Source organism: Elephantulus edwardii, unplaced genomic scaffold, assembly GCF_000299155.1.
Source record: "Elephantulus edwardii isolate Elephantulus edwardi_28Jun2011 unplaced genomic scaffold, EleEdw1.0 scaffold00104, whole genome shotgun sequence".
NCBI lineage: Eukaryota > Metazoa > Chordata > Mammalia > Macroscelidea > Macroscelididae > Elephantulus > Elephantulus edwardii.
In genome coordinates, this window is record NW_006399854.1 from 598,408 (window position 1) to 612,382 (window position 13,975).

At 42.3% G+C, this 13,975-nt stretch overlaps 1 protein-coding gene and 1 pseudogene across 1 annotated transcript in view; both read left to right on the forward strand.

Moving 5' to 3' along the window:
- TOMM20L (translocase of outer mitochondrial membrane 20 homolog (yeast)-like) overlaps positions 1–13,975 on the forward strand; it is a 14,860-nt gene continuing 885 nt past the window's right edge. The window contains 4 exon segments of the mRNA XM_006891815.1: positions 1–127; positions 319–362; positions 12,088–12,166; positions 13,035–13,177. Coding sequence (XP_006891877.1) covers positions 1–127; positions 319–362; positions 12,088–12,166; positions 13,035–13,177 — 393 coding nt within the window.
- Positions 537–6,287, forward strand: LOC102857832 (annotated as a pseudogene).

The window sequence follows — 13,975 nt, forward strand, 5'->3', positions numbered from 1 at the left end:
ATGCCCGGCGTCCGCACCCTCCTCGGCCTCCTGGCAGCCGGTGTCGTAGTCGCTTTCCTCGGCTACTGTGTGTATTTCGACCGGAAGCGGCGCGGTGACCCCGCGTTCAAGCGCCGCCTGCGGGAGAGTGAGTGGAGGCGTGGCCGAGCGGGGCAGGGCGGACCAAGGGGCCCGACGGGGCGGAACCCCGAGAGAGGCCGGGGCGCCACGGCCGCCGTCACCTCCGCAGAAGGGCCCCGCGCCGGGCCGGACGGAGAGATGGGCTCACGCCGGCCTCAGTCAGGCTTCCCACCTAGCACCCGCATGTTGTGTTTGCAGAGAGAAGAGTGGAACAGACCAAGGCGAAGGAACGCAGTGCCCAGGTGAAATGCGTTAGATACTCATCGCAAAACGCACTGGTGCCTGGTCGAACTGGTAGCTCGCTCTGCACGGGCTTTCAGAGGCTCTGCATCACAGAGAGACATTGTCCACCTTTGTCCTGCCGAGCCGCTGGATGCCTGCCACCTATGGGTTAGCCTCCCACTTCTCTATGGTCGATGCCACCCCTTAGATACATTGTTGGTATGTGCTGTGGAGTCGACAGCATCCCTGTCTGAACCCTGCCCTTTCTTCATCATCTCTCCTATACTTGGAGCCATTTGTTGCAGTCACTGTATCAGTCCATCCTGTTGAGGGTCTTCCCCTCTACTGATCTGCCTTTCCAAGCATGATGTCCTTTCCCAAGGACTGGCACTTTCTAACAACATACCCAAAGTATATGAGACAAAGTTTCATTATTCTTGCTGCTAAGTAGCGGACTGGTTGCACTTATTCCAAACCATATTTGTTCAGTGAGCAGTCTATGGGACGTTCAGCACTCTTCTCCAACACCGCAACTCAAAAGACAGCCGGAGTGGTCCTTAGAAGCATGGATGGTGAGAATCTCACATGTCTTAGACTGCCTATCAGGAGGGGCCAGTTCTTGGACAAAGACATGCTTGGAAAGGAGGAGGGTTGTTGCAGGCTAGGAAGACCCTCAAGGAGATGAATTGACATAGTGAACTTCAACAAAGGGTCTGAGTGGAGCAGGTTTGTGAGGATGGTGCAGAAATTGGGCAAAATTTCATTCTGTTGTACTTGGGTTAGGAGTCGGAGTCAACTTCACAGCACATAAGGCCACCTTTATTTATTTATTTATTTGGTTAGTTTCAAAGCCTCCTCTATGGAGGGTCCTGTCTTAGGTGCAGCAGAAGTTGGCAATAAAGAAATAATAGTAGCCTCCCAAACAAGGCAGTGGATGAGAGCATCAGATGTAATGAAAGCTCAGAGGAGGCAGAGATCATTCACAGGGTAGGATTTTCAGTGAAAGTGTTCCTTTTGTCTGTTGCTATTTTAGACTTGTTTTTGTTGTTATTTGCCTTTAAATCAGAACTGACACATAGCTGGCCCTTCAGGGGGTTTCAGCAGCAGTAAACTGCAGAACTACACAGGAGTTCGAATCAATCCCACCTAACTTTAAAAAAAGAGGGGGAAGCATCTTAAGAATAGATTCAGGGGAAAAAATAGATTGGAGGCACCAAACATTAATGATCAACGACCAAATGAGCTGTGGAATGACAACAAGGGTATCATCTATAAAGAAAGCAAAAGGTCATTAAATGATAGAAGAGGCAGAAAAGACAAGAGTGGATGTCAGAAGAAACTCTGAAAATTGCACTAAAGGGTTGAGAAGCCAAACCAAAGGGAAGAAATCAGACATTAAAGGAGATGAACAGCAGACAAGAATTACAATGAAATGTGCAAAGAGTTTGAGTCAGAAAATGAAAAAGGAGGAATTTCCTTGGCTTTTCTCCAGCTGAAGGAACTATAAAAACAAATTCAGGCATCAAGTTGTAATATGGAAGGATGCTATCTGCAAAATCTTGAGTGATCCGGGAAACATCAGAAGAAGCTGGAGAAAACACATAGTCACTATACCAAAAAAGAATAGACTGACATGGAACTAATCCAGGAAGTAACATAAGAACAAGAACTAATGGTGATGAAGAAGTTCAAGCTGCACTGAAGGCATTGACTGAAAAATAATGTCCAAGGAATTGATGAGGTATCAACTGGCATACTTAAACAAACAGATTCAGCTCTTTACACGCTCATCAGTCTATGAAAGGACATTTTGAAGACAGCCACCTGGCTAATATCTGGAAAAAGATCCATATTTGTCCACATTCCAACAGGGGTGATCCAAATTAATGTTGAAGTTATTGCACAATATCACAGCATCATGATGGACTAGGAAGAGATTGAGATTTGTGAACAGCTTCAGTTTACTTGGTTCCACAATCAACACACTTGGTACCAGCAGCCAGGAAATCAAAAGACTAATTGCATTGGGAAAGTCTGTTATCAGGATCAAGGACCTTTCCAGAGTACTGAAGAGCAATGATACCAGTCTAGAGACTAAGGTGCACCCAATCCAGGCCATGGTCTTTGCAATTACTTGCTATGCATCAAAGAACTGGACAATGACTTAAGGATGATAGAAAAAGAACTGATGCCTTCAAGTTATGGTGCTGGAGAAGAGTATGGACTGCTAAGAAAACAAATAGGTCTTCGTGGAGAGGGTGAAACCAGGCTGCTCCTTGGAGGCAAGGATTTCAAAGCTCTGTCTCACATACTTTGGGCATATTACCAGGAGGGACCAGCCCTTAGAGAAGGACAACATGCTTGGAAGGGTGGAGGGACAGCATAGAGAGAAAGACTCTGGATAAGATGAATTGACTGAGTGATGGAGGTAATGGGAGTGTAGGTCTGTCAGAGACAACGAAATTGGCTAGGAGACAAGGAAATTGGATAGAATAGGCTTCAGAGCTATTGTTGTACATAGGGTCGTTATGAGTTGCAAGCGACTTGACAGCACATAAAAACAACATTGCAATATATTGACAGAACTGCTAGATGTTCAAGCTGGATTTCAGAGAGTCCATGTCATCAGGGATATCATTGCTGATGTTAAGATTGATCTTGTCTCAAAACAGGACTACCAGAAGGATGTCTATTTGTGTTTTATTGACTATGCAAATGATTTTGATTATGTGGATTTTAACAAGTTGTGGATAATATTGAGAAGAATGGGGTTCATAGAACATTTAATTGTGCTCTGAAATTAAATGTGAAACATTTTGTAGACGGTGAGGCTGTTGCCTGAACAGAGCCGGGGAACAGTGCATGGCTTAAAACCAAAAAAGGTACACCTCAGGACTTTATCCTCTACCATCCTATTCAGTCTGTATGAAGATCAAATAACTTAAGAAGCTGCACTCTATGAAGAAGAATGTGGTATCAGAATTGGAGGAAGGCTCATCAACAACCTGCAGTATGCAGATGACAACTTTGCTTCTAAAACTGAGCACCTGAGGTGATTATTGTAGGTCAAATACCACACCCTTCAACATGGATTCCATTTCAGCATCAAGAAAATAAAAGCTCACCATTGGGCCAATAGGGTAACATCATGATAGATGGAGTGAAGAATGAAGGTGATTAAAGTCAGATTATTAAGGAGTTCATATTTAAAGGGGAAAGTACAAAAATATTCCTGGGCCAGAATTTAAGAAAAATTGTTTTCTTAATTAGATTGATCTGGGCAAGTGAGCTATTGAAATTGTTGTTGTTGTTATTGTGTAGCATGAAGTAGGAACTGTCTCATAGCCGACACCCCAGCGGCTTTTGGAGGTAGTAAATTGCACAGGAGTTGCCTGTCTTCCTCCTGTAGAGCAGCTGGCAGATTCAAACTGTTTGCTTTAGTACAAGTTAGAACTAAATAATTTGGGAACAGCACCACCCTTGCCCCTTAACCTGACCACCATGAGCATGAAGCAGATCCCTTGCAGGTATTTTATGCACTATATGTGTGTTGACAAGAAAACCAGTACATGTTCTTGCATGACTTGGTGAAAAGTAAGCCCTCAGCCGTCTGCAAATACTATCAGAAGGGCTGTTGTGCCTCCGGAGCTCATTACAGATATGATCCTAAGAGGCCCTCTGGTGCAAGCAGGTGGTACTGCAGGCGCTGCATCCCACAGAATACCCTCCCCAGCTTTTCACAGTTCTCATCCTGAAGATTATCAGAGAACTGCCAGAAGTCCAGGCTGGGTTTAGAAGGGGTCGTGGTACTAGGGATATTGTAGCTAATGTTAGATGGATCTTGGCTGAAAGTAGGGAGTACCAGAGGAATGTCTGTCTGTGCTTCATTGATTATGCAAAGGCATTTGACTGTGTGGACCATAACAAACTGTGGCTGACTCTGAGAAGAATGGGAATCCCAGAACACTTGATCGATCGTGCTAATACGAAACCTATACTTGAACCAAGAGGCAGTCGTCAGAACAGAGCAAGGAAACACTGCATGGTTCAAAATTGGGAAGGGCGTACGCCAGGGATGTGTCCTGTCTCCATACCTTTTCAACCAGTATGCAGAACAGATCATCCGGGAGGCTGGGCTCTATGAGGAGAAATGTGGCATCAGGATTGGTGGAAGATCTATCAACAGTCTGCGTTATTGTGGATGACACAACCCTGCTTGCTGAAACTGAGGAGGACCTGAAGCGCTTGCTGCTGAGGGTCAGGGACAGCAGCCTTCAATATGGATTGAGGCTCAATGTCAAGAAGACAAAGATTCTCACCACTGGACCAATTGGCAGCATCAGGATGGATGGTGAAGAGATTGAGACTGTTCACAGCTTTAGTCTGCTTGGCTCCACAATCAACACTCTTGATACCAGCAGCCAGGAAATTAAAAGATTTATTGTGATGAGAAAGTCTTCTGTTAGGGACCTCTCTAAAGTACTGAAAAGCAACGGTGTGTCTCTGGAGACTAAGGTGCATCTGGTACAGGCCACGGATCTGGACAATGACCAGGGTGGATAGAAGGAGAATTGATGCCTTTGAGCTTTGGTGTTGGAGAAGAGTGCTGAGGGTACCATGGACTACTAAGAAAACAAACAGATTCCTCTTAGAGAGGGTTAAACCGGGCTGCTCCTTGGAGGCAAGGATTCTGAGACTTCGTCTGACATACTTTGGTCATGTTGTAAGGAGAGACCGGTCCTTCAAGAAGGACATCATGCTTGGGAGGGTGGAGGGAAGGCACAGGAGGGGAAGGCCCTCTGGGAGGTGGATTGATTTGGTGACTGGGGCAATAGGGATGAGTGTCGGAGACAGTGAGATTGACACAGGACAGAGCAGAGTTTAGAGCTGTTGTACATAGGGTCGCTATGAGTCGCAAGCGACTCGACGGCACATAACAACAACAACAACATCCTCCTTCTGAGCCTGGAAAGGTGAAATGAGAAAAATCTCTGTGGGTTGGCTGAGGGCAAGCCTCAGTGAGTGCCAAGTCTCAACCCTGTTCAGCAAATAGCCCTGGGCTAAAGCAAACCCTAGGCCGCCTGCACTCCTGCCTAGAGGCCAGCAAGAGTGGCCTGGAGGATGTAGAAGCCTGTAGCTCCTTTGCTAGCAAGTAGCAGTTGTGTCCTTATGTCATTGCTGGGGAGTGCCACAATGGAGATACCTGTGTACCTGCATGCGGAGTTGTGTGAGATCTGCAGATTACGAGTGCTACACCCCTTCGATTCAGGGCAGAGCAAAGCATATGAAAAGCTCTGCATGTTGACATTTGAACACGAGATGGAAAAAAGCCTTTGCTCTGCAAGCAAGTCAGGACAAAGTGTGCATCATCTGCATGGAGGTGATCCTTGAGAAAGCATCTGCTTCTGAGAGGAGATTTGAGATTCTCTCCAACTGGAGTCACACATGCTACTTGCCCTGCATCCAGCAGTGGAGGTGTGCCAACCAGCTGGAGAACGCAGTCATTAGGTCTTGTCCAGAATGCCCTGTGATATCAGAGTTTGTCATTCCAAGTGTGTAATGGGTAGAAGATCAGAATAAAAAGAATGAGATGATTGAAGCTTTCAAACAGGGAATGAGGGGAAAGGCTTGCAAACACTTTGAGCAAGGCAAGGTAATCTGCCCATTTGGAAACAAACACCTTCATCAATATGCTTACCCCTGATGAGCTGCTTGCAGAGCCTGAGAAACCCCTGAAAAACTTAGTTCCAAAGGCAGCTTAAGGGTTTTTAATTCCGTGCAGTTCTGGGATTTCACTGAGAACCGAGAAAGCCAGCACATACATCCCCAACACTGAAAACATCGACCTGACTGACCTGGGGGGCCTCTTTATGCACCTCTCCAGAGTTGAGTCTTCAGAGCCTGCAGTTAGATGGCCATCCCTTCGTCTTGCATTTTGCAGCTGAGCCTCTCAGTACCTGGTCTGCAGAACCAAGACGTGTGTCCCTGGGGTTTGAGTTGGCTATACAGAGCCTTGGTCTCTCTGCTCTCCCTAACCAAAGCCATAGGCTTAGTGACATAGGATACTGGCATATGAAGTGGCCATTCTTACAGATGATATCTTAGCTGCACTTCAAGCTCTGTAAGGGAAATAGCTAACCATTCAGACTGAATCCTGACCAACTCCCTGTGCTGCTTGATTTTTTTCTTCCCTCACAAGTCATAAATATGCATTTGTTAACCCCTCCCCAAAAAAAGCCTGTAAAAATTCTGAACTATGGAAATGTCAATGATCATTGTGAATAGATGTGGTCATTTGTACAGGGAGTGTAAATCATTCATTTTGACTACATGTTTAAAGGGATAGATTGGGACATTGATAAGTCTAGTAGGGAATGTCTGAGCAGCCAAAGAGGAGAGTAGAGATACTTTTTATTAGGCTAAATGTCAACAGAGCTGACACGCTCTTTCTTCCCAGTGTCCACAGCAGTCTCTTATTATACTGCTCAGCATGTATTTGTTGAATATTGCTGTAGCTGTAGGCAGAGGAAAACAGCTTGTGCAGAGGCATGGACAGCAATATGACACTATTCAAAGAATGCTGTGGTTGCTGGCTCATCTGACCCTTCAGCACTGCAGGTTCCAGAGACTGTTTAATTACACATGAGGAGTTTGCTCATCTTTCTCCTTATAGCAGCTGATGGATTTGAACCACTTGCTTTTGGGTTAGCAACACAACTCCTTCCCCCCAAACCACCGGAGTTCCCTAAGTGGTGGGGTATTATTTTTAGGTGCCATCAAGTATGACTCATAATGACCCTAAGAACAGACCTGAACCCTGTCTATCTCGTGCTGTCCTCACCATGCCTGACATACTTGAGCCCATTTCTGGAGTTACCATGTCGATCCACCTGACTGAGGGTCTTCCTCTCTTTAATTTTATCTCCACCTTTCCGAGTATGATGTCTTCCCCTCTCCAAGGAATAGTCTCTCCTACCAACATGCTCAAGGTATGTGAGATGAAGCTCAATTGTCTTTGCCTCCAGGGAGCGCTCTGGCTGTACCTTTTCCATGACCTATCTATTCTTTTTCAGGCCATGGATATTCAGTACTCTTCTCCAACACCACAGCTCAAAGGCACTGACTCTTCTCTCATGCATATTCACTGTCCAGCTATCAACAGCATGGCAAGTGATTGGAAGGACCATGGCCTGAATCAGGTACACCTTGGTCTTTGAACTGAAATCATTGTTCCTCAGTAATTTGAAGAGGTCCCTGACTTCAGACTTTCTCAGTGCTTATATATCTCTCTTGATCTGACTGCTGGCATCAAGTATATTGAAGGGATCCAAGTAAGATGATTGTGGATCCAAGCAAGTGCAGATTCAATCTTTTCTTCATCTATCATGATGTTGTGTTTTGGTCCAGTGGGGAGAAATTGTTTTCTTGACGTTGAGATGCAATCCATAATGAAGGCTGCAGTCTTTGATCTTCTGCAGCAAGTGCTTCAAGTCATCTTCACTTTTAGCAAGCAAGGTTGTGCCATTTGCATAACAAAGGTTATTGATGAATCTTCTTGATGTCCCTTTCTTTTTTTTCACACAGTCTAGTTTCTTGAATAATTTTCTTGGCATACAGATTGAATAGGTATGGAGAAAGATATACATGACACACACCATTTAAAAATTGTGTAGTGTTCCCTTGCTCCATTCACACAATAGCCTCTTTTTCTAGGTACAGGTTTTGCATGAGCAGGATTAAGTGCTCTGAGACTCCCATTCTTCTCAATGTTAACCATAAATTGTTATGATCCACAGTCAAAATGCCTTTGCATAGATAATAAGCATAAATAGACATTCTTCTGATATTCTTTACATTCACCCTGGATCCATCTGACATCAGTAATGATATCCCTGATGCCACAGTTTCTTCGAAATCATCCTGCTTGAACTCCTGGCAGTTCTCTAAGTTGTGGAGTGCAGTGGGAAATAAAAGCAAACAGTTTGGTGTTTTAATGGGGGAGGCTTTGAATGCCTGAGAGGTGGAGATTTTTTTATTATAATGGATACCCAGAAAAGGTGATTTTATTTCATAGGAAGGATGCAATTACTTAGTCTCATTTAGTTTGTTAAAACTTGTAAAGGAAAGATCATTCTGTTGTGATAGAGTATCCAGTGGAGGAAGGAAGTTGGAGACAACATCTGTTCAGTGGTGGTTCAGATAGGAAATATTGAAGATTTAAATTACTTAAAATGAAGAGGCAGGAGCAGCGTTTTTCAAGTGTTTTTACATATGATCCTCATGTTGTTGTTGTTGTTATGTGCCATCGAGTCGTTTGCGACTCATAGCGACCCTATGTACAACAGCCCTAAACCGTGCTCTATCCTGTGCCAATCTCATTGCCCCTGACAAACCCATCCCGAGTACCCCAGTCACTGAATCAATCCACCTCATAGAGGGTCTTCCCCTCCTGTGCTGTCCCTCCACTCTACCCAGCATGATGTCCCTCTCCAAAGACCTGTCTCTCCTTACAACATGTCCAAAGTATGTCAGACGAAGCCCCAGAATCCTTGCCTCCAAGGAGCAGCCTGGTTTAATCCTCTCTACAATGAATCTGTTTGTTTTCTTGGCAGTCCATGGTACATTCAATACTCTTCTCCAGCACCACAGCTCAAAGGCGTCAATTCTCCTTCTATCTTCCCTAGTCATTGTCCAACTCTGATGCATCATAGCAACTATTTTTTTTTTAATATGTGGGTAAATCTAGGCATAGTGTTTTCCCTTCCCACATCTTCTTTCTGAGTGCTTTGTTTCTCAAAATGTGGTCTATTTGACTTTTCTAGGGTGCTTATTGTATCAGGAGGCAGTGTCAGAACAGAGCAAGGAACCACTGCAAGGATCAAAATCAGAAAATGTGTATGTCAGGGATGCATCTGTTATCTCCATACCTTTTCAATCTATATGTGGAACAGATCATGCAGGAGGCTGGGCTCTATATAGAGAAATGTGGTATCAGGATTGGAGGAAGACTTATCAACAACCTGCACTATACAGACGATACAACCTTGCTTGCTGAAGACTGAGGAGAACCTGAAGTGTTTGCTGCAGAAGGTCAAGGACTTCAGCCTTCAATATGGATTGGAGCTCAACATCAAGAAAATAAAGATTCTCATCACTGAGCCAATTGGCAGCATCATGATAGATGGAAAAGAAATTGAGATTGTTAACAGCTTCAGCTTGCTTGGTTCCAAAATCAACAGTCTTGGCACCAGCAGCCAGGAAATCAAAAGACAAATTCCATTGGAAAAATCTGCTGTCAGGTACCTCTCCAGAGTATTGAAGAGCAGTGATGTCAGTCTACAAACTTAAGATGTGCTTGATCTAGGCCATGGTCTTCACAATTACTTGCTATGCATCAGAGAGCTGGATAGTGACTAAGGATCATAGAAGAATTGATTCCTTTGAGTTGTAGTGCTGGAGAAGAGTACTGAATATACTATACATGGATTACTAAGAGAACAAATAGGTCTATCCTGGAGAGGATGAAATCGAGCTGCTCCTTGGAGGCAAATATTTTGAATCTCCATCTGACATACTTTGGGCATGTTGCCAGGAGGGACCAGTTCTTGGAGCAGGAGATCATCCTTGAAATGGTGAAGGGACAGTGCAAGAGGAAGATGCTGGATGAGATGGGTTGACTCCAGACTTGGAGATAGAGCAGGGTTCACTGCTGTTGTACATAGGGTCGCTATGAATCACAAGCAACTTGACAGCCTATAACCAACAACAGAGTGTTTATTAAAAATCCTAGCAAGAGGGACTCTGATTTAGATCAAGGATAGCACATGTAACTCTCTGACATTAGAATGCATAAATATTACTCCAGAGCTAGTCAACACATATCATATACATCAGCAGGTATCCGAAGGGCCAATCCTTGCTAAAGAATGATGAAGACTCTTTGTTAGTAGGAAGGGCCAGTCTCTGGAGAAAGACATCATCCTTGGCAGAGGGTTCATGAAAAAGGTCAACTCTTCCTCACTGAGATGGATCAACCCTGGCTGCAACAATGGGCTTGAATGGGCTCAAGCCCAGCAGATACTGTGAGGAGGGCACAGAGCCGGGCAGTGGGCTCTTCTGTTGTAAAGTGGGTCACTCTAAGTAAGAACTGACTTGATGGCATCAACAGCTACAGGCCCTGCTTGGAAAGTGTCTAACAAACACTTCTGGGGATTTTTGGGGAAATTTTGCCTTCAGGTTCTGCCCTCTTTGTTTCTCTCTAGAGACTCTTTTTCCACAAATAATTATAAGGTGTAGTGCTCTATATTCAGAAACATTCACTGTCCCACCAAAGAGTACTTAAAATTTCCTTGTTAAGCTATGAGCTACTTGTGGATGAACCTAGAGAAACTTGTCTTGTTCTCAATACATTTATTGAATGAAATGGTGGTTAGATAGCATTAGCATGTTTACTGTTAAGAGCTTAAAAGAAGTTCATTATTTATTTCTACTTGTATATATATATATGTATATATATATATACACACACACAAAACATATTATATGTTTGTATCTCTATCTATCTATCATCAATCATCATCTAGAATGTATTGTTATCTAGGCTCCCTGCACTTTAGAGAAATCCTGAGGAAGATAAACACAAAACCAAAAAAGCCCTGTAGAAATACAACTGAAGCTAATGTGACTAGCAGTGGAATTGATATTTTGGGCAAGGGTCTACCTGCCCCGCTTGTCCATTTTATCATGATGGTGACCTCTTGTGGCTATGGTTGCCATCCTCAGCTAGACTGCAGCAAACTACTTCAGAAGGTCTGTGAAAAACAGCCAAGCCCTACTGTGTCCTTCCTTCCTCTAATTGTGAGGGCCTATCATTTTGTCTCTCCTACTAAAGAATATGGTCACAGAGTTGGAACAAACTTGATAGCATTAGGTGTGGTGGCTTTTTTAACTAGAGAATTGGAGTCCTGGTGACGTAGTGGTTAAGTGCTCACCTACTAACTGAAAGGTTGCTAGTTCAAGTCCACTAGCTTGTGGGAAATAGATGTGGCAGTCTGCTTCTGTGAAGACAAAGCTTTTGGTACCCTCTGGGGAAGAAATGTTACATATGATGAATATTATAAAACAAAAATGTTACAAAATAAAACAAAATGTGTCAATGATTGAAAAATCAGCACTGTTTTCTAATAAATAAGAGAGGTTGGTTATGTTGAAAAGAATAAAGGAAACTTCCCCCAAACCAAAATACCCACATAACCCTACTGGCTATTTCTCCTTTTTCTGACAGGATTACTAGGAGTCAGAACTGACTTGATGGCAGTAGGTTTGGGTTTTTAGTTTTAATTACAATTATGCTGCATTAACAGGGTCCTAACATTCCTGACCTAAAGAACCCTGGGCCAAGAGAAATCACTGGCAACAAATCAAAAAAGTACTACTTAATGCCCTAGACAAGAAAACAGCTTTGCAAAATACAAACCTTTGTTGTGGTAATATTACAGCAGTGCTTTTCCTATGTTATTTGGAAAGTTGGGAAATATAGACAAGAATTTTAAGTGTCTCTGGATTCTTTGAATATGCCTTTTTTAAAGACTCAGTGGAACTGTAGCTACCTTTTAGGAAGTTGGTTTTAACACTCTAAAGAACAAATGCCCTGTCACACTTTAGATTCAGCTCAAGTTGTTAAGTTTATGAGCAGCTCTTTGGTGTACTGGTTACTTACCAGTAAATGTTTTGCAAATCTTTTAGTTGTGGGATCCGGCAAATGAAAAATTGCAAGAACCTTTTCTGCAAGAAGTACAGATTGGAGAACTTTGGTTATCTAGAGGTAAGAATGTAAAAATTCTTCTCTAAGTAGTTGTGATAGATTTTCAAGAAATGTCTGATTAGTCAGATTTGAATTATTCGATGTAGTCACCAACTTGCTTCAGTTGTAATTGTGTCAGCATTTTAAGCTTCACCATACTGCCCAGCTGATATTGCAGCCTTCTAAGTGGACAGAGAGCCCTCTGATGCCAAGGTCCACAGGGAGTTGCATTGCTGACCAAAGGCAGCATCTCTGGTAGTTTGACTAAACCAGCAGCTCCACAGAGGAGATGGGTAATCTCTTTCTGTAAGATTTACAACTTGATAAAAAAATCCGTTGGAGGGTCAGTCATGACTACTGTTCTGATTTAATGGCAATGTGTTTGAGTTTTGAGAAGTGGGAAGATTGGGGAACAAAGTTAAAACAATTACCAGGTATCAGAAAAAAGTTCAAGTAAATTAATTTCCCAGATTATGAAATAGAAAAATGCTCCCTTTGTAAAGAATTCCTAATAAATGAATAGCATTTATTTATTTATTTATTTTTTTTTAATGTTTTATTATTTTGTGTGCGTGTACCGTCAAATCAGATCTGACTGGTACAGGAGGATATTGCGCCTCCTTCTCCGGCAGAGCATCTGGTGGATTCGAACTGTGTTCCTCGGGGATTGCAGTGCAGCTTCTTGCCACTAGGCCACCAGAGCTCCCCAATAGCATTTATTTTTGATGATTCAAATCATTATGAATCATCATTCTAATGTACTGTCTAATGCGGTGCTGTCTGTAGAAATAAAATTTCATATATTAATCTTATTCTCCTCTCTTGAGCAAGTAGTTTTTCTTATTTTGAATAAGTTTTTAAGTTTGCTCAAAATTTATCAATGTTTCAGGAGACCACAGAATGGGTGTTGAACATCTCAGAAATGCTCTTTTAATGTGTGGACAACCAGAAGAACTTCTGAAGGTTTTCAAGCACACACTCCCTCCCAAGGTATTTGAGATGCTACTTCACGAAATTCCTCTTATCTGCCAGGTGAGTACATATATAACCATCTTTATGAAATGAGTATCGTAAATGACTATGTATAAATTGCAAAAGTTTTGAGTAAGTCTGTCATTATGTTTGCTTTTCTGGCTTTATAATAAAACATTTTTTCATAGTCTTTTAATTACTAATGGATCATAGATCTTGTTAAGTATTACTTATGCTTTAACATTTCAACTTTAAAGATTGAATATTTTATCTTTGTAATTCCAAAGACATAATAATTATTGGCAGTAATATGGATGTTGTTATTATGTTCTGTTGAGTGTGACTCATCGCAACCCAATGAACAGGTCTGAACCCTGTATTATTATGTGCCTTCCTCATCTCTGATAGTCAAACCCATGACTGTTGTCAATCTATCCCACTAAGGGTCTTTCTCTTTTGCTGACCTTCCATTTTCCAAGCATGATGTCCCTTTACAAGAACAGTCAGTCCCTCCTAACATTTAAATGGTATTGTTAAATACCTAATGGCCTAAAATGGATTTACAGTCATTAGGAAAAGAGTAAATTATCAAGCAGATCCAAACTTTTACATTAACATTAGAAAACAAATCACTTTGGTAAATTTAAGCATATAATTTGTATTCTAATTAGAATACTAAGCATTAATAAGTATTCTATTCATTACAAAATTAGGTTGAAATCAAGTGAAATCCATTAATAAAACCAATAATAGCTGTTAGTTTACTTATATTTATAAAAATTCTAGTTGATGCAGCAATTGAATTTCTTCAAATACACATATTTAAGAATTTGCAGACACTTAAATTTGCTTCACTTT